The following is a 21,621-nucleotide window of genomic DNA, read 5'->3' as shown; positions in this document are numbered from 1 at the left end:
ACCACCAAAGTGGTATTCTGGGTTCTAAATGCCAGGTACATGGGATGGGATGCAGAAGGATGCTGTGCAGAGTGAGAGGGAAAGAAGGTACTCGGAAGAGCCCTTGGGTAGTACAGCAGAACTGACAGCAAGGAAGAAGGGAGCCTTCCTTTGAAGGCTCTGTTGTTTCCTCACAATTAAGTAAACAATAGTGATGTGGAAAAGAACACTGGATCACTTGCAGGATTCTTACAGCAAACCGGAAAACTACTTCACCACTGCTGTAACCCACAAGTAAGTGATCACAACCACTGAACCCCACTGAGGCCCAAAAGAACAACTTTTAACTTCACTTCAGTGTCTACAGGTACGTGTGACAGTAGGAGGCAGTTAGCGCTCTGAGAGAAGTGGCTCCAAAAGCAGAGTCACCCTCTTCCTGCCTAAAGCAAGGTGAACTGAGGAACTGCCCCTGTTACAACAGCCCCGGGACAGCGAGTGGCATTTCTACAGCAGGCATTCTGCAGGGAACTTACCAGAAGTTATTGGCTATCCTTACTGGAAAGTCACAACTCAGGCATTTTAGTGATTTAGGAAAGAACTGGCAAAAACCAAAGAAAAGAAAAGAAAAAAATAGGTATAGCTACGCGAACAGAATTGATACCATTCATGTGCATTAAAGAAGGACTGCACCTTCAATGATTGGAAGTGTAAAGAGTCAGAAACAAGACAGGACCAGCCAAGCACAGACCAGCTTAGTTGCCATGAGCCAGGGACACACATTGGTCAGGAAAGAGGATCAGCAGATACCATGTGTTTGAAGAAAAGTGGGACTAAACTGACCTGAGGCAAACAAAATCCTAGCACTACTGTCTATGGCTTTCACCAGTGGCTTGGTTGGAAGGAGTTGGTATCAGACCTACATTCTAGAAACGCCCATAATGATGATGATCATGATGACTAATGTTTAGGAAGCACTTACTCTGTGCCCACTATTATGCTAAGGGTTTACACAGATTATTTGCTTTAATCCTCACAATAACCATATAGATTGTTGTTGTTGTTAGGTGCCCTAGAGCTGGTTCCAACTTATAGCGACCCTATGTAAAACAGAATGAAACACTGCCCAGTCCTGTGCCATCCTCACAATTGTTGTTATACTTAAGCCCACTGTTGCAGCCACTGTGTCTGTCCATCTCATTGAGGGTCTTCCTCTTTGTCATTGACCCTCTACTTTACCAAGCATGATGTCCTTCTCCAGGGACTGCCCCTCCTGATCCCATGTTCAAAGTGTGTGAGATGTAGTCTTGACATCCTTGCTTCTAAGGAGCATCAGATTAGCACTATTATTATTCTCATCTTATAGATGAAGAAACTGAGGACCAAGATCACATACCTAGTAATGAGTGGTGCTCGGATTCAAATTTAGGAAGTCTAACTCTAAAGCCAGCTTACTAACCACTATATAATAGCTGGTTTAGAGTTAATCTGAAAATTATTTTGGGGAACTTTATGAAATTATTTTAAAATTATACGAGTTAGTCGGCATCAGCCTCAGAACCTCTGTGCTGTAGCACTTCCTCTTTCACTTTGAAACTCCCAAACCCAAGGAAGCACACAAATGGTGCAGCAGCCAAAGGCCAGGACGCCAGTGGTAGGTACAGCATCATTCTCCCCAAATGGAATTAGGAGCTCTGCGTGCACATTTTGGGGTGGGCAGGTGATCTGAGGAGGGAGAGCAGGAGCTGTACCCTGAGTCAGCCACAATGACTAACCTCGTAGCTTATAGTGAATATGTCATAGCATCAAAGCTAAGAATCTCTTTCTACACAAGGTGAAGGTGTAGTTGAGAGAATGTTAGCATAAGAGGCACAGCAGAAGGAAAGAACGCTCATTGTAAGGGGTCTGTCACATAAAACCCATTGCCATCAAGTTGATCCTGACTCATAGAGACCCTACAGGACAGAGTAGAACTGCCCCATAGAGTTTCCAAGGAGCACTTGGTGGATTCAAACTGCTGACCTTTTTGGTTAGCAGCTGTAGCACTCAATCACTATGGCACCAGGGTGAGAGGTGAGCAAAGACATGTTTTATGAATGAATGGGTGAAATGACTGGCCAGCCTGAATGTAGTGAGGATACCATAATTTTTATCACTCCAAGGAAAGAATATATGTTTTCATAAAATCATGTTTTCATTTGTGAACTCAGTAGAGCCAACCTTCAGAACTGATGTTCTTTGAACACCATCCTAAGAAAACTTATAATGCTCAGCTGTTATTGAAAAGTATGAAATCTACCCACAGGTTATCCGAGGAGTTGTGTTCTGATATATTGCATATGCTTATACCCCTTTCCAGAAAAAAGATAATAGGGTTTTCATATTGAAAAACTATTTACAATTAACACATAAGTTTTCTTATCAAAGGAGAATATGGGTGTGCCGATCAAATGGGTGAAAGTCACTGGAGTTGAGTTTCGAAATTAGCTTTGAGATTCCTGGCATCCAAAATGAAGAAGGAAACAGTAAGTTGCACCACTGTCTGATCAAAAAGAAGGAAGCATAGCAGTCTCTCAAAGAAGACTATTTCTAAGCACTGAATTCTCAGGTTTTTCACAGAGAGTTACGCATAGGAATCACTGGCATTGTCCATTTTTTGATACAATCAGAAGTAGACTTCATGAAATTATTATTTGCAATAATGACAAAAATTGAGGGTGTAACATTAAAGCAAGGAGCCCTGGTGGTGAAATGGCGAAGTGCCTGGCTGCTAACCAAAAGATCAGCAGTTTGAACCCACCAGGTCCTACGTGGAAGAAAGACCTGAGTGCGTGTGTGTTTAGAGCCACAGAAGAAGGCTAGATGTGGCTGAAGTCTGCTGTGAGAGAAGTGTGTGTGTGTGTGTGTGTGTGTGCGCGTGTTAGGAGGCAGAGGAAGGTGGCAAGTGGGCAGGTGAGCAGGGTCAGTCAGATCTTAAGGACTTTCAGCTTTTATTCCTTCACCAAGGAGGAGCTACCAAAAACTGTAAAGCCTTTTTCTTTTTCAAAGAAGTAGAGATTATGTGCAGGGAAATTGGTGTGAGGATGGTGGCAAGTCTGGCACTCACTGAAGAACACACATGTGCACAGCCACCACCCGTCTGTCACTGGTGGTTTACTTGTTGCCATGATACTGAACAGGTTTCAGTGGAGCTTCCAGACTAAGGCAGACTGGGACCTGGCGATCTACGTCTGAAAATTAGTCAATGAAAACCCTGTGGATCACAATGGTCCGATTCACAACCAATCATGGGGATGGTGTGCAGGGCCGGGCAGCATTTCATTCCATTGTGCCTGGGGTCTCCAGGAGTTGGGGGCCAACTTGACAGCAGCCAACAACAACAACAACATATCTCAAAAAAAGGGGATGGCAGTGCTGGGGAGAGGGACAGTGGGAACCCTACTTCCTACTCACAAGCATTCTCCTACAGCTCCACAGCTGTCCTTACCACAGGACGTATCTAGCTGTACTGTAACTCTTTTCTTGTCTGTTCCCCACAAGAAACATATTTTCTCTCCCTGTAACTTCCACATCTCAGTTCCTTTCTGGGGACTCCACAAAATTCGCATATATCCTTTCTGACAGAAATCCCACAACTGATCCTGTGCCTCCTTGTCCGAGCTGCACTCCAGGCTTTCCCAGAGTAGCTATGATTTGTCCCCAATTGCTATGGCCACACACCCTCCCATCTATGTATCTCAACTCATTCAATGAGCCAATGGTAGTGCTGCCTCACGAGAAGCTATGCTTGTTTTCCATCAAGCTGCCCTGTGTGTGAGGGGGACCATAGTCACCAACTCTTCCTTTTAACTGGTACTAGGACCTTTCCAACACCCACATGGTGGACATTTCTTTCTCAAAAGACCACAGTCCAGCTGTGAAGGGGACACACCGAGTCCCTGTAGAGTTTTCCCACTGGTTATGCTATGTGAAGATGCTTTATAGACTTTGAGTTGTGTCCAGAGATGGCAGCACTAAGACCACTGGAATGGAGCACACCAGACCCATGGGACATCTCTCTCTAGACCCATTTTCCCTGCACCGAGAGGCCCTGCACCACCTCTGCTGATCCAAGGACACTAGGCTCCAACTAACATAAAATACAGGACCTAAGCCCACTTTGCCTAATGTCTGCAGGAAGGACTTTGTGCATGAGTGAGTGTAAAACAAGGTTGTGCCTTCCTGTCATCCCTTTGGTTCACCCTCACTCAGATGCTGCTGCAAGAGACCCGGAGATTCCATCAGCCCCAGCTCTTCAAGTGGCCTCAGCAGCAGGAGCATGTGCCTTGGAGGAAGAATTTATGACTAAGGGTAGAGTCAACTACGACTTATGGACAGAGATTTTTACTTGAACAAGGAATACTGATGCAACCTCCACCTAATGATAGGCATGGGCCCTGGGCAGAGCACCCCTTGTGTCAGTGCTCATGGCCTAAGGAAGGCTTGTTTGTGTTCTTGGCTCTGTTGGCACTTGTGGGGTCCTGTATCCATCAGGCACCTGAGTCTACTCAGACTTCAGCCACAGCAAATCAAATTTTTAGATCCAGAGCCCTGGCTGGTCTGCATTCTCACATTGTCATTTTGGCAGTGAATTGTAAAAAAAAAAAAGGGTTAACCAAAGTTAAACACTCAGCAAGCATCAACCAGCTCACCACGGACTGCATGATCTTGGAGCTCCCAACCAAGGCATTCAGCATTTCAGTTTTCAGACTAAGCACAAAGCATGCTCAGACAGACTGTCTTGGTCCCTGTGCAGCCAGGTAGCTCTGCCAAGACAGCCCTGGATCCTGGGACTCAAGATTCAGAAAGTCTACAGAAGACCAGGTGCGGGTGCTGGCTCGTTCAAACACTGCAGTCAGATGAGGGTTATGGTGCTGCCTGCTGGGTGGCCAAAGAGCATGGGCCACTTTGAAGACGTGAGCTGACGTGCCTGGCCATGCACTTTGGAAACGTGTTTTAGCTTTGCATATTTTAAATGACATAATTAATACTTGTTCATTCTGGAAAATACACTTAAAATAATAACACATGTATGTGTGTGTATCTCACCCTTAAGTCGTTCACCCATAGGTAACTACTTTCTTCTAGATTTTTGAGGGCTTATTTATATGTTGGAGCCCCAGTGGCTCAGTGGTTAAGAACATGGCTGCCAATCAAAAGGTTGGCAGTTCGAATCCACCAGTTGCTCCTTGGAAACCCTACGGGGCAGTTTACTGTGTCCTGTTTTTATAGGGTTGCTATGAGTCGGAATTCGCTTGACAACAACTTTTTTTTTAAGTTTCTTTCTTTTTTTATGAGTCGGAATTTGCTTGACAGCAACTTTTTTTATATATATGTTTGTTCATTTTATATATAATAATAAAACAAACTTTAAGTGCCTTTACCACCAAACTTTCATGTGTCTACTACTGAGCTTAGGCTCCTTTGAAGCTTTACAAATGCGTCCCTCTTCCTCGCCCCCCAGAAGTAACAACAATCTTAATTTTTATATTAGTCAATTCATTGCTTTTATTTATAGTTTGCCAAGTACATCTATATTTTTTAAACTTAACAAATGAATCATATTTTATTCTTCTGTAACTTCTCTTTTTTGCCCACCATGAAGTTTTTTCTAGTCAATCTCCTGTAAATGTGCAACAGTAATTCCTTTTTGCTCTTCGTTTTATAAAGAGACTGCAGTTTACTTACCCATTCCACTATTAATGGGTGATTTCCTGATGCCTGTTATTATGAACAGTACTACTCCAGAATTCTGCGCATCCATGTGGCTCATCTGCACAAACGTTCCCTAGGGGATATTCTCAGGAGTGAAATCGCTGGTTTGTAGGATTTGTGTACCGTCAGTTTCAGGAAGCAATGCCAAATTGTTATCCCAAATGGCTGCATCCTTAGTGTATGAGGGTACCTACTGCCCTACAACCTCCACGGCATTTGGTATCGTTGTTGCTGTTGTTGTTAGCTGCTGTCAAGTCCACTCCTGACTCGTGGCGACCGCATGCACAACAAAACAAAACGCTGCCCCGTTCTGTGCTTCATGACCGGGTGAAAATCAGACCTTTGTGGTCCCTAGGGTTCACATTGACTGATTTTCAGACCGTTGTGGTCCCTAGGGTTTACACTGACTGATTTTCAGAAGTAGATTGCCAGGCCTTTCTTCTTAGTCTATCTTAGTCTGGAAGCTCCCATGAAACCTGCTCAGCATCATAGCAGCACGCAAGCCTCCACCGACAGATGGGTGGTGGCTGAGAGTGAAGTGCATTGGCCAGGAATTGAACCCAGGTCTCCTGCATGAAAGGTAAGAATTCTGCCACTGAGCCACCAATCGCCTCTTTTATTTTGGCTAATTTGGTGGGTGTAAAAAAGTATGTCATTGTGCTTTTAATCTGTATTTTCTCGATTATTGAGATGAGGCATATTTTCATGTTTATTGGCCAGGCTTCTTATTCTGTAAAATTTTCTGCTCATGCTGTTTATCTGTTGTTTAGTCCATTTATCTGTTTTTTCAAATCACCTTTTAATTAAAAAATAGGACTTCTTTACATATTCAGTTCTCTCTTTCCACACCTATCTATCCATCCGTCCATCCATCCGTCCGTCTGTCCGTCCGTCCGTCCGTCCGTCCATCCATCCATCCATTCATCATCTCTATCTCTGTGTGTCTATCTACCTACCTATCATCTATCCATGTATGTATGTATCTATTTATCTACCTGTCTATCTATCTATCTAATCTCTCTCTCTCTGTCTATCTAAAACTAAACTTTCACATCTGACTTCTTTTAACAAGAATAATAACCTACATTGCATAAAGCCTTATAAACGCATCTAATTGTGCAGGTCTTAGACAACAAATGTTTTCATTCCCTTTATTCTCTGATTGTCTAAAGGACAAAACTAGGCCCTGTGTCAGACACGTAATGAGGAGATTAGTATCAGATGGAAAAACCAACCAACCAACCACTACTGACATTATTCACTTTACTACTTGAGAGAGTAGAATAATGAGTTTTTGTTTCTGAATAGATTGTTCTTGCAACATTACAATTCAGAGGAAAAAAAGTTGTTTCAATACCGCCCCCCACCCCACCATTGTCACTTTCAGATTACCTATGTAATTCAAAGAGGACACTCTCTAGGCCTTGTTCTCTCTTATTTTGGTTGGAGGTAACTGAGAAAAAATATTATAGGTGCTTGTGACTGGATACAGCTGGTGAAGTTCACCCAGCTTTCTTCCAACTAAATGCTCCCAGAAGCCCTGGTGGTGAAGTGGTTAAGATCTATGGCTGCTAACCAAAAAGTCAGCAGTTCAAACCCACCAGCCGCTCCTTGGAAACCCTATGGGGCAGTTCTACTCTGCCCTATAAGGTCGCTGTGAGTCAGAATCAACTCAACAGCAGGTAAATTCTCCCAAACCCCCAGGCCGAAGGGGGCTTTCCCGCGGTGGGCATCATCCTGTCAGTGGAGTGTCTACGTGCCAGGTGCTGGGTGGGCTAGGACCCCAAGCAAATGAAGCAAGGGTGCTGCTCAGTCCTGGAACCTGTTCTCCGTGTTTACAGTTGAGCTAGCAAGACAAATGTGTGAGTAATCTGAAAAACAGTGCCTGCAAGCCACGGAAGGGGTGATGCAGTTTTCATTGCTGGATTAAAACTGAAGATGATAAAGGATCAGAGGAAGAAGTGTGTGCTCTTGGCTCTGCCTCAAGTCAGGTCTGTTTCCCCTGCAATCCTCTTTGCCTTCCAGCTGCTGGAATAGGTCAGAGTCAGGGTGGCCCTGGATCCTGCCCTCCCATCACTGCACCAGGATCTGCCAGGCCGCAGGGTGGTCTCCAGGTCAGCCTTGCCATGCAGCAGGGCCCTCCTCTGCTCTCTGAGATGGAGTATAGATGAGAACATCCATCTAAGACTTTCAACCCGGACTCAGCACTCGCAGGATTTAGAGAAAACTGGAAGTGTAGCTCATCAAAAATAAGCTGGGGCCCCGATATAGCTCACTAAAAAAAAAAACCAAACCTGTTGCCTTCAAGTCAATTCTAACTCATAGCAACCCTATAGGTCAGAGTAGAACTGCCCCATAGAGTTTCCAAGGAGTGCCTGGTGGATTTAAACTGCTGACCTTTTGGTTAGCAGCTGTGGCATTTAACCACTACGCCACCAGGGTTTCCAGAAAACTGACCAAGAGAGTGAATCTTAAACTCCACAAGGGTAGGTGTTGATATGGAGTTGATATGGAGGTGATATTTCGGGTACAGTCCTAAATGCCCTTGTAATCACACCCTTTTGGTGATGATCTACTCAAGTTGTTCTCAACTAGGAGTGATGTTGACCCCAGGGGACATTTGGCATATTTTGGTTGTCATACTCAGGGAGCGGAGGATTTTACAGGCACCTAGTGTATAGAGGCCAGGGATGCTGCTAAACATCCTACAATGCACAGGCAGGAAAGCCCCCACCACAAAGAATTATCTGGCCCAAAATATCCATAGTACCAACCTGAAAACCCCTACTCTACTCCTGACTAGCCCAGGCTGGAAAACCACAGGTAACTAGCTCCTTAGCATGACCCCTAGTTCCACAAGTCTTCGTAATAGAAGTGAGCACCCTTTGATACGTTGCTAAGCCCAGCTCCTCCTGTGGCACTTGGTCACTGGAGAGGGGCCCAGAGGTCCTGGGGCTGAGTCAGCAACTCTTCACTTGGAGGACTCAGCATGTGGTCTGAATTCTAGTCTTGCGTGTCACGCATGAAATGTATTCTGCTGCAGTCTAATCCCTCAGGAAGACAAACTTGTAGATAGCATGGGTAACAACAAGGGCTCCTCTATATTTCGCCTCTAATGTGATTTTCACTAACTAATACCGAATAGGAAACCGTGGTGGTATAGTGGTTAAGTGCTACCACTGCTAACCAAAAGATTGGCAGTTCTAATCCACCAGGTGCTCCTTGGAGACTCTGCCGGGCGGTTCTACCCTGTCCTCTACTGAATAATATCATCTTGTTGTCGCTAGTTGCCATCGAGTCTGCTCCAACTCATGGCAGCCCCATGAGTAGAACTGCTCCATAGGGTTTTCAAGGCTGTCACCTTTTGGAAGCAGATCACCAGGCCTGTCATCATAGATACCTCTGGGTGTGTTCAAACAGCCAAACTTTTGACTAGTAGTTGAGCATCTACTGGTAGTCAGTCATTTATTCAGTCAACGAATACGTGTCGTGTGCCCACTAAGGCCAGGTACTGTGCTGTGTGCTATGGATGCTAAGTCCCTAAGGCCACGCGGCATCTGCCAACCAGCTGCCACTGAGTCAACTTTGATTCATGGCAATCCCGTGTGTATCAGAGTAGAACTGTACTCGTAGGGTTTCAGTGGCTGATTTTTTGGAAATATATCACCAGGCCTTTCTTCCAAGCCACCTCGTAGTGGACTTCAACTGCCTTCTTTCAGAGAGCAGCCGAGCACTTAACCATGGGCACCACTCAGGGACTACAGCAAGAGTTTTTTTTCTCCAAGAAGTAGTAGAGGGAACTTGTCTAGAGATTCTGATTCCTTAGGTCAGAATGGTGCCCAGGAACCTGGAATAATCTGAGGCAATTCTCATCAGGCTGTCCATGGGACCGTGCTTTAGGAAACACTGATAAAAATCATGAAACCCATTCAACCTAATCCCAGGCCCGGAAATAAGCAGACCTGAGCTTTAATGTTGTAATTTCTTAAAACCCTGAAAAAATCATTTAACTATTAATTGGCTCAAGTTTCCCATTTTTAAACAGAGGAGACTAAGACCCTATCACTTATTCCAACACAGATGCTGGCAGGACAGAATGGCCTTATGTTAGTAGACGTAGGATACTTTCAAAGAAACAGAATGTGAGAATTTTTACTTCCAGCAATGAAATTGTATAACACGTAATAGAATGAGCGCTAGCCAAGTACATTGACTTCAACTGTAGTTAGTGTTCTGTACGAGGTACCAAAGCCCACCTATTCTCTAAACTACCTCCGCATACAGTAAATAACCCAGTCTGACTAGGAAGTACTGACCCTCCTGGGTTACCAAGGTAAATGGCTTCTCTGCTTACTCTCAATCTATTTTTGTTCAATTCTCTCCCAGACTTACATCCTTCATACTCCCTGTTCTGTGACTTTTCACCAAACCACTAAGTTTAGTAGCTCATTAACTGCCATTGGCGGCCCAAATCTAAACTTTGCTCCAAGCAAAACATTTTCAAGATGTTAGAAACACCTTAACACTTATCCGTGTCTACTATCAAGGAAGTTATCTCACTACGTGAGTATATATATTAAACATAGGCAATGACTTTAGGCCCCATTACTCTACCCAAAATTACTTTGATCAATTTAATAAAATAAATCCACATAAAGAACCTCATGGTAATATTTATATTACAGATGAAAATTAATATGTCAAGTCATCTGTACAGGAATGGGGTAGGGATTAAAGGTCATAATATCGCAGAAAACATGCCAGCATCCCGTAAGACAATTAACTCAAAATGCATCTCCCTCTCTTAACTCTTAGATCTAAAAACTCCCTCACATTCTGTTCTGTTAACTGAAATTTTGATCTTTATCATAACTTTAAATGTCTCTAAGTTCCTATTCTTGTCCTTACTGTTTCTTTTTTGCTCCCAGGTTACCCCACCTTGGCTCCCTGAGCCCACAGAGAGGACCTAGAGACTCAATAGACTCAGCAAACGGGACACCTCGAGTTGGCTCAGAGATAAAGCACATCAAAAGACTTTTCAGTCTTTGTGGTCCTCTCCAAAGCCAGTTAAAATATGAATGAGTTTTCAAACATGAAAAAGAAATAATCCTTCCATGATAAATGGAGAGAAACTTACAGTTTTCTGTGTGATCTGCAGGCTTAACCCATCTGAAGTAGCTCAGGTCCCACATCCCAAGGAACTCCATTCCACCGCTACCTCTGAACCAAAGAAAAGCCCCTCCGAGCCTGTTGGAACTTTGACCCAACATCTCAATTTGAATGCAATTTTTTTCCCAAGCTCAGATTTGCTGCGGGATCCATTTTTTGTTGGCAGGTCTCCTGGGGACCAACATGCAAATGGAGGGTGCTCAAGTGTAAGAACCCCAGAAGCAAAGAATAGACAGCCACCATACCTATTTTCCCAGCCTCGGATTTCAGGTTGAACTCCCAGTTCCTTGGCAACTTCAGGGACATTTTGTTCCAGTATGAGTGAGTAGCCAGCGAAGCGGTGAGTTATCACAATCCGTGCCCTTCTCGCCTCTCCGATCTTCCTCTCTAGCTTTTGTGGTTTATTCCCCTTTATGATTGCTTCAAAGGCAATCCTGGGTCTGAGGTTGATTTGCCAATGTGCCCCCTCTTTATCTCAGACTAAAAGTCCATCCATCTGTCACTTGGGGGTGGCACCAAATTTCCCCTACTGCCACCCAGGGTCCCACGGGGCTGGACCCTCCTGAAGGGCACACCCGCTTCTCTTGCTTTCAGTTTTACCAGAAATATCCCAGTTGACACTTCGCTCTGCGTCATGGGAAGCAAAGCTCCTGTTTGAAAGAATCTCAGGCCTTGCTGAGGCGAGGCCGTGATAAACAACTGCTGCTTTTCTGCCTTTTTTTTTTTTTTTTTTTTTTAACTGTCTGCTTCCTTGCATTTGAGGAAGTGGGTGGCTGTTCAGTGCAGATGATGTGGTATGAGCACTTCTTCTTGAGAAAATGTTATCTGGAAAGGGTTGTAAAAGCAGAATGAGTGCTCTTGTTATATAAGGTATGGTTTTGTTAAAAAGAAAATCCCAGGGCTCCCACATGTAACTTCTTTCAACTCCCCTCCTCCCACCTTGTGGATCAAGAATCCAAAAACAGTAAGACAACCAGCATTCTCAAAAGCAGTTTTTTGAGTTCTTCCTTCCATAAGGACCACAAAGTAAGATCTCTAACTGTTCAGCATAGAGGTTCCAAGTGATCGTAGCCTGATATGAGAAGTGTTTTGATGTATTTAGCTAGTAAGCTCACTTTAGCTGGGTAAATGTACTTGCATGTTATAAAGGTTCTTTGGCATTGTGTTCAGGGTGTGGGCTTTGGAATCAGACCTACATGAGCTCAAAGTTCAGTTCTTCCATTTTCTAGTTCTGCAACTTTTAGCAAGAGACTGAATCCCTCCAGACCTCAGTGTGCTCATCAGTAGAATGGGGTTGATGCTAACCATGGCTTCACCGGTTTTTTGTGAAGGCATCTAGTGCAGAGTTTGACATGTAGTGGTTGCCACACGAACATTAATTCAACCCTTATTCTATTTAGTTCCGTTCCGTGACAGGCTTTCATGTCTAACTAGGTCAGCCTAACAGAGTGACTAAGTATTTGGGGTGTGGAACCAGATTGTGTTCAAATTCTGGCTCTACCACTTTCATGCTGTTTGACTTTAGACAAGTTACTTGCCTACTCTGTGCTTCAATTTCTTCATCTGTAAAATGGAGCAAATAACAGAGCCTTCTTCATAGGACTTTTGTGAAGCTTTATTAAATCATGTATACAAAGTGCTCACAACAGTCACGGTTGGCCAGCATGCAAGCTGCCCATCCCTGGTCCATTCACTCTTTCACGCTCCTGGATGACTCTGTCATATTTTCTTCTTTGCCTCCTATGTGTGCACTCTCTATTGATGACTGTAAATCCCATCCTCACTACCAATTTTATCACACCAGTCCGGGGAGGCTGAGATCATCTACCTCTGATGCCAAATGTGTGGTGGATAATACATCACATTCCACACACCGACTACTTCCTACGGAAATTTCAGCTTCCCTTCCCTGCTCATTTCAGACCTCAGCTGCCAGCGCAGACCTTTCTCTCTCATCCCCATTCACCTGGGTTTAGGTCAGTGGGTACAGGCACCTTCTCTGTTTCTTAGGTCTAGTAATCTGTTGGAATGACTCACAAACTTCAGGGAAAGGGCAATCTTTAATCTAGCGGAAAAAAGGATACGAAAGTATAGGGTGGGGTGGAGGAGGGATTTTAGCACAAAGCTTCCATGCCCCACACGGGACACACTTACCCTCATAAGAGCAGATGTTTGCTCTCACCACCCAGGAAGCTCCACTGAACCTCCATCTTCCAAGGCTTTTATTGGCCTCACCGTGTGGCCATGATAGATTATATCATGTCTCCTGAGGCTTAGTCAGCATTGGCCCCCAGGTGGTCCCGTTTGGTCTGGTCAGCCCCACTTATTGGCCTCAGGTGTTTCAGGAACTAGGCCCAAAAGCGAAATTGTTAACTGCAAGGGGTTCCACACCTAGCAAAGACTTTGCTTCTTGTTTCATTAAGAAATTGATTAATTGAAAGAGGGTGTCCAGAGCTCCCATCACCACATCTACCTACCTACCTGCACATAAGACTGTATACTTGACCTACTCCCTGTTATAATTATCCCTTTTTGTTAGCTCTTCAGCGAATCTCCCCTATCTCAGTGGCACCATCAATTTCTTCTCTCTCCAGGACCATTCACATAAGCATTCAAACTACACCATCTTTTAAAAAATCTCCCTTGATGCTATGTCCCCTTTAGCAATTGCAGCATTTCTTCCCTTCATTTATGAGAATCAGCTATACTTGTAAAATATTTCATCTTATTCTTTCCTAAATCTCCTCTGTTAAGGTTTTTGCTTCCATGACTCCACAGAATATGTTCTTATCGAGGATGTCAATGACTTTCTTGTCATTAAAACTACTGGTCAATCCTCCATCCTCATCTCTCTGGCTTATCAGTAGCATTTGACACTTATGATCACTTTCTCCAACTAGAAGTTCTCTCTGCACTTGGCTCCAAGGACTCCTCATTGACCTGGTCTTCTGCCTGTCTTCTCGACTACTCCATCTCAGTTTCCTTGCCAATTCTTCCTCATCTTTCTGACCTCTAAACATTGGAGGAACCCAAGACTCAATCAGTGGACTTCTTTTCCATGTATCTTCTGATGACTCCCAATGTACGTTTTCAGCCCAGCCTGCCCACTGGACTCAGAATCATACACATATCTGCTTATATCTCTAATAGCCATCTCAAACTAATTGTGTCCAAAACTTAGCTCATATATCACCCTCCTTAGAAAAGTCCTCTTTGCTCTTTCAATAACTGGAAAATCCATTCTTCCATTTACACAGACCAAAAGCTGACAATATTCTTGACTCCTCTCACACCTCACATCTAATGCATCCTTAACACCTGTCCTTCTCTTGTACCCCACATGAAACACTGAAAGCTCTAGTCCAAAATAATGCCAGATTTTTTTTTCTTGCCTGTTTAGTTTCGTATACATGGTTGAGCCATATGTAGTATTGTTTGTTTTATGGGCTTGTCTAATCTTTGGCTGAAGGGAGAACCTCAGAAATGATCTCAGTACTGAGTTAAAAAGGTGTCTGGGGGCCGTACTGTCAAAGTTTCTCCGGATTCTGAGTTTGAGTTTTCTTCTACATTCTTCTCCAGCTCTATCCTCTACCGTGATCCCTGTCAGAGCAATTGGTGGTGGTACCTGGGCCACCATCTAGATGTGCTGAACTCAGCCTGGTGGAGGCTGTGGTAGCTGTGGTCCTTTAGTCCTTTGGGCTGTTTCCCTTGTGTCTTTGGTTCTCTTCATTCTCCCTTGCTCAAGTTGGGGTGGGAACAGTGGAGTATCTTAGATGGCCACACACCAGCTTTTTAAGATCCAGTTGTGATAATATAACCTGTGGAAGGCAGCAGGCAGTGCACCATTCCATCCAGATCTAACCTAGAACAGGAACAAGTGGCCTGTGCAGGTTCAAAAGTGGAAACAGAGGGAAGCAGAAGGAAGAAGAGTACTGACATCATTCATGGGAGACCCTCCATGGGACCCCAGGCTCTGAATCAAGAGTTAAGTCAAATTTACTCAAAATTTTGAAGATAAAAAATTCCCAATGACATCTGGATTAAAAACTGTACAACAGTTTAAGAGTGTATTAGCCATTGCTTCAATGGTTTATAACAAACAACCCTGGAGCTCAGATGCTTAAAACAAAAAGCCTTTATTTACTCATGGATTTATGGGTCAACCTCAAATTGGCTGGGCTAGGCTACACTCTAGGCTGCAGGCTGCTGATGGGGTTCAGGTATGATCTGGGTGATTCATTCCTGGACTCAGTCTAAAGGAGCAGTGGTGACATGGAGCATATTCTTCTTGTGGTGGGTAAAAGGAGTATAGGAGGGAAGACCCACCCATACAGCACATCTAAAATATCCGGTCACATCGTGGGTCCTTGGGTGGGGCAAGTGGCTATTAACTGAACGTCTGGCAGATCAAACCCGCCCAGAGGCACCTCAGAAGAGAGGCCTGGCAATCTGCTTCCAAACAGCCACAGCCATGAAAACCTTATGGGGCACAGTTCTACTCTGCAGCACATGGGCCCACCATGAGTTGGGATTGACAGTAACCGGTGGTGGTGGTGGTGGCGGCCACATTATATCTGCTTACAGTCTATTTACTAATGCAAGTCACATGGGCAAGCCCAATGTCAGACAGGCTGGGAAATACACACAGCCCCATGGAGGAGAAGGAAGAGAGAAGGGAATGAATGTTTGCTAATCAATACTCCCCTCTATCATCCCAAATCAGCTTACCCAGCTACAATGTAGCCTCCCCAGGAGGGCTGGGTTTCTCTTAACTTGGCTCAGCCAATTGGAGACCTTGGAACCCTCAGTCTACTGGCTGCTCAACCCAGATACCACTGCTCTTCCCTATCCTGGCTGTGGAGTATCCATCCTAATTCCCAGCCCAGCAGCATCCCCACACAGGGAATTGACACCATTCAAAGTCCCAGTCCTGGGACCCTTCAACTCAGGAACTCTGGAAATATTTTGAAGGTGGCATTTAAAACATGTGGAGAACTTCCTTTGCTGTTTAGGGTAGGTTCCTGTGAGTCTTGGAAAAACTCATGACTGGTGGGGGAAGTTGGCTGTGAATACTCGGAAAGGCAATACTTGGAGAGCCCTCCTGGAAAGGCCCAGCCCAGCAGCCCACCATCAGAAGAGACTTCTCTGGGTACGTCAGCTGCCGGCTGGGGGCGGAGGCTGTTGTCTGTTGCAGTGCCCCTCCCCCCACCCCCACTTCCCTGACCTTCAGAAAATGAAGAACTCAGTGTCTTCTTTAGTCCCCAAGTCTGAGTCAGCATCAGCAATAGTAAAAGCAAAAAAAAAAAAAAAAAAAACTCATTCATCTATTTGCTTATTGACTAAATATTTATTAAGGACTTAATTTTCACTGGACGTTGGTGGAATGTTTATGAACAAGCAGATTTGGTTCCCGCCCCTGTTTAGCTTAGAGTCTGTTGAAGGAGAACGATTAAGTGAGCAATTAAATACACTGTGAGAAAGGCTCTATTGCCGGAAGTGCAGGGAGCTATTGCAAACGGTTAAAGCTCTTCAATGCTAACCAAAAGGTTGGAGGCTTGAGTTCACCCAGAAGGGCCTCGGAAGAAAGGCCTGGGGATCTACTTCCAAAAAATCAGCCACCGAACACCCCATGGAGCACATTTCTACTCTGGCACACATGGGGTCACCAAGAGTCAGAGTTGACTCGAGGGCAACTGGATGATTGCTGGTTGGTTGCAGGGAGCTATAGGAGTTTATATCCCAGGGGCCTAACTGAGACTTGGGGAGTGAGAGAAGGCTCCCTGGAGGAAGTGTCTTTTAAATCAAGAATTGAGGGTTAAGGAGGCAAGAGCATTGGGAAAAGGGTTCCAGGCAAAGCAAAGAACACACAAGAGGCACAGAGGCAGGAAAGAACCTGTCCAGTCACTGCTGAGAAGGATGTAAGGGGCAGAATGGAGAGGAGATGAAGATGAAGAGAGAGGTCAGGGCTGGATCATATCGGGCTGGGAAGTCTTGGTGAGGAGTTTACCAAGGAGGAAATAGGGTCATGGGGAGTTTTTAGCAGGGTAGGGTGTGGCAGATATCCAGGGGAGGGTGAAGGGGAGGAGAAGAGGCCAGCATCAGAGGGCAGGGAAAGAAGGGAAAACAATGCAAGAATCATTTAGGTGATAGACTTGACAGCCCTGGAGAGTTATTGGATGTGCGTGATGGCCACCGGGGAGGAAAGAGATTCAATGGACCTGGTTCTGGTCACAGGGGGAATGGAGGCTCCAATCACAGAGATGGAGAGTGCGCCATAAGGTCGAGGGCTAAAAATGAGGAGTGGGAAGCGAGGCACCACAGGGAAGCACACAGTGGGCTCAGACTGGGGCACATTGCCTTTAGGGACCTACGGGACAATTGAGCGCAGTTGCCCTGCAGGCAACCAGGCATGTGAGTCTAGAGCTCAGAAGACAGATCTCTTCATTCCTTCACTCCACAAACGTCTACCCGGGACAGTGCTGGATGCTGAGTGAACAAGGATGATTAATGACCTGGCCTAATCCTCAAGTGACTCACGAGAGAGAAATGGAAACAGCGCTGCACTAGGTGCACAAATAGTCCATGCCGGGTGCAATGGAGTCGGAAAATGGTTAGCTCTGCCTGGGTGGGAAAATGGTTAGCTCTGCCTGGGTGGCCAGGGACGGCTTCCCAGGAGAGCTGACCCAAGACAGGGTATGCAGTCAGGAAGCAAGGTGGAGAGGGTGGGTGGGAGACATTCCAGGCAAATGAAACAGTGTATGGTTGTTAGAATGCTAGTTTAGAGAAGCCCCGGGAAGAACACATGTATGGCTGGAGAGTGAGGCTGGGGGCTGGGGAAGGGCCAGAGGTTGCAGAGGCCGCTGAGGCCAAGGCGTGATACATTTGCTGAGGGGCTGGACTCTACCTTGAGGTAATAATCATTGGATGACTTCTTAAACTTTTAATGTCATACATGATCTTGGTACCAAAAGCCAAACCAAATCCATTGCCATTGAGTCAATTCCGACTCATAACAACCCTAGAGGTCAGAGTAGAACTGCCCCACAGAGTTTTCAAAACCTCATTATTAATGCCTCATAATGTTTAATTATATGGCCAAATCGAAAGTTATTGCAAATCTTTCTATCATTGAGTATTTGAGATATTTACAGATTTTCATAATATTTTTGTAGCTAAATAGCTGAGTATATCTATCCTTTTCTTTCCCTCAGGATGCATTCTGAGAGGTGAAAATGCTGGGAAAGTAGATAAGAAAATACAAAGACTTGGCTTGTGTTATCCAACTCTCCTCCCGACGGTTCTATAATTTCTATTTCATCAGTTATACACGAGGGTCCCAGTTCTTTTGTAGCCTCACAAATAGTTGGCATTCTGCTTATTTTATTTATTTGCTTATTTTTTTGCCGATTGAAAAAGCAAACAATTCTTTCTTGAATAGTGAAATACAGTTGGTTTCCATTTATAAGGTGCCTTGGTGGCGCTGTGGTTAAAGCACTCAACTGCTAACGGAAAGGCTGATGATTCGAAACCAGCAGCTCCTCGGGAGAAAGACGTGGCCTTCTGTGCTTCCGTAGAGATTTACAGCCTTGGAAACCGTATGAAAACCTATGGGGTAGCCATGAGTCGGAATTGACTCGGCAGCCGTGGGTTTAGGTTATGGGTTACTGGCCATTTGTAGTGACCAGGTGTGTCTAGGTGTTAACGTGTCTGAGTGATTTTGCAAGGAATCAGCTCAGGAATTTTTTCTTATGTCTTTATTTGTGACTTCCATCCCACTGGCTGTAGGATCTCCTTCAGAACCCCAGTTACCTGCATGCGAGCTCTCCACTTCGTCCTCGTCTCTCATTTTATCGTCTCTGTTATTGTCCTCCGCATTAGGAGACTTTTTCATGTTTCCCCTCTAACTCACTGTTTTGTTTTTCCAACTGTTTTTTTTTTTTTTTGCAATATGAATCACATTCCATAAAATTCACCTATTTAAAGTGTACGCTTCAGTGGTTTTTGGTATGACAGAGTTGTAAAACCATTGTCACAATCAATTTTAGAACATTTTCATTATTCCAAAAGAAACCCATCATCATTAGCTATCACTCCCCACTCCAGCCCTCCCCAGCCCCTGGCAACCACCACTTTCTCTCTCTGTGGATTTCCTTATTCTGGACATTTTCTATAAACCAAGTCATACAATGTATGGCCTTTTTTGACCCGTTCTTTCACTTAGCAAAATGTTTTCAAGAGTAACCCATATTGTAATGTGTACATTTCTTTTTATTGCCAAATAATATTTCATTGTACGAATATACCACATTTTGTGTATCCATTGATCACTTGATGGACATTTGGGTTGCTTCCACTTTGTGGCTATTATGAATAATGCCGCTATGAGCATTCATGTACAAGTTTTTGTGTGGACATATGTTTTCATTTCTCTTGGGTAGGTACCTAGGAGTGAATTGCTAGGTCTATGGTAACTGTAGGTTTAACCATCTGAGGAACATCCAGACAGCTTTCCAAATCACCTGTACCGTTTTACATTCTCGCCAGCAGCGTATGTAGCTTCCAATTTCTCCACATCTTCACCAACACATGTTATTATGTATCTTTTTAACTGCAACCATCCCAATAGGTGTGAAGCACATCTTATTGTGGTTTTGATATGCATTCCCCTATTTTTAATGGCTAACGAAGAACGACCTGGTGGTACAGTGGTTGAAAGTGCTCAGCTACTAACCAAAATGTCAGTGGCTCAAACCCACCAGTCGCTCCTTGGGTTAAAGATGTGGCAGTCTCCTTCCATAAAGATTTACAGCTTTAGAAGCCCTATGGGGCAATTTTATTATTTATAGGGTTGCTGTAGCTGGATAATGAATGAGGAAGACTGAAGAAGAATTGACACCTTTGAATTGTAGTGTTGGAGAAGAATATTGAATATGCGATGGACTGCCAAAAGAACGAACAAATCTGTCTTGGAAGAAGTATAACCAGAATGTTCCTTAGAAGGAAGGATGGCAAGACTACATCTCACATACTTTCGAAATGTTATCAGGGGGGATCAGTCTCTGGAGAGGGACATCATGCTTGGTAAAGTAGAGGGTCAGCGAAAAAGAAGAAGACCTTCAATGAGATGGATTGACACTGTGACTGCAACAGTGGGCTCAGGCATAACAATTGTGAGGATGGCGCAGGACTGGGCAGTGTTTCTTTCTGTTGTACACAGGATCACTATGAGTTGAAATTAACTTGATAGCACCTAACAACAACAACAACGACATAGGGTCACTATGAGTCAAAATCAACTCGATGGTAATGTGTTTAACGGGTAATGATGTTAAGCATCTTTTCATGTGTTTATCAGCTGATTTGGTTTTCCACAGCATAAATTCTGCTTCTTGAAATATCCAAAGATGTAGCTGAGCTGAACCTACATTTGCACAGGACCACGGTCAGCTAAAGCCCAGGCCTCCAACTCTGACTTAAATTCTACTACAGTAAAAAAAAAAAGTAGTCCCCCCTTATCCCCGGTTTCGCTTTCAGCAGTTGCAGTTACCTGCAGTCAATCGCAGCCTGAAAATATTAAATGGAAAATTCCAGAAATAAACAATTCATGAGTTTTAAATTGTGTTTTATTCTGAGTAGTGTGATGAAATCTTGCGCCATGATGTGGATCATTCCTTTGTCCAGCATATCCACTTTATATAGGATAAAACAAAAAAACCAAACCCACTGCCGTCGAGTCGATTCCCACTCATAGTGACCCTATAGAACAGAGTAGAACTGCCCGATAGAGTTTCCAAGGAGTGCCTAGTGGATTCGAACTGTCCATCTCTTGGTTAGCCGCCATAGCACTTAACCAATACACCAGCAGGGTTTCCTTATGTAGGATACCCACCCATTATTAACTGTCTTGGTTATCAGATCGACTGCCCAGGTATCGCAGTGCTTGTGTTCAAGTAACTCTTATTTTACTTAATAATGGCCCCAAAGCACAAGAGTAGTGATGCTGGCAATTCAGACATGCCAAAGAGAAACCATAAAGTGCTTCCTTTAAATGAAAAGGTGGAAGTTCTCAACTTAATAAAGAAAAAAAAAAATGTATGCTGAGATTGCTAAGAGCTACTGTAGAACGAATCTTCTCTCCATGAAATTGTGAAGAAGGAAAAACTGTGCTAGTTTTGCTGTCACACATCAAAATGTAAAAGTTACAGCCACAGTGCATGATAAGTACTTAGTTAAGATGGAAAAGGCATTCAATTTGTTGGTGGAAGACATGAACAGAAAGCAAGTTCTGATTAATGGCAACTTGTTGTGCCAGAAAGCATTGAGCCTATATGAAAACTTTAGCAAGGGATCCCCTGAAAAACGTACTATGTATAGGGTTCGGTACAATTCGGGGTTTCAGGCATCCACTGGGGGTCTTGGAATGTACCCCCTACCGATAAGGGGGGGACTACTCTATTGCGTTTTGGTTCCTTGCAATCCTTCCTTTTACCTGTGTTTTATTGACTGTGCAAAGGCATTCAACTGTGTAGCTCATAACAAATTATGAATAACATTGCAAAGAATAGGAATTTCAGAACACTTAATTGTGCTCATGTGGAACCTATACATAGACCAAGAGACAGTCGTTTGAACAGAACAAGGGATACTGTGTGGTTTAAAGTCAGGAAAAGTGTGCGTCAGTGAGGTATCCTTTCACTGTGCTTTTTCAAACTGTATGCTAAG

General features: G+C 44.2%; 1 protein-coding gene across 4 annotated transcripts in view; it reads right to left on the bottom strand.

Moving 5' to 3' along the window:
- The window catches only part of ARHGAP25 (Rho GTPase activating protein 25), a 123,553-nt gene extending 111,975 nt beyond the window's left edge, over positions 1-11,578 (bottom strand). Inside the window, exon 1 of one of the 4 annotated variants that reach the window (XM_023552716.2) lies at positions 11,145-11,578. Coding sequence is in view for 3 of the 4 variants with exons in the window: in XM_064268674.1 (XP_064124744.1) it covers positions 10,868-11,000 (133 nt within the window). In the remaining variant the exon portion in view is untranslated. The other 3 variants (XM_003413657.4, XM_064268674.1, XM_023552714.2) reach the window with 3 other exon arrangements.
- Between the last annotated feature and the right edge of the window lie 10,043 nt (positions 11,579-21,621).

Source organism: Loxodonta africana, chromosome 15 (genome assembly GCF_030014295.1).
Source record: "Loxodonta africana isolate mLoxAfr1 chromosome 15, mLoxAfr1.hap2, whole genome shotgun sequence".
NCBI classification, from domain to species: Eukaryota; Metazoa; Chordata; class Mammalia; order Proboscidea; family Elephantidae; genus Loxodonta; species Loxodonta africana.
Note: the sequence above shows the minus strand (reverse complement) of the source record. Positions and strands in the feature narration are given on the sequence as shown.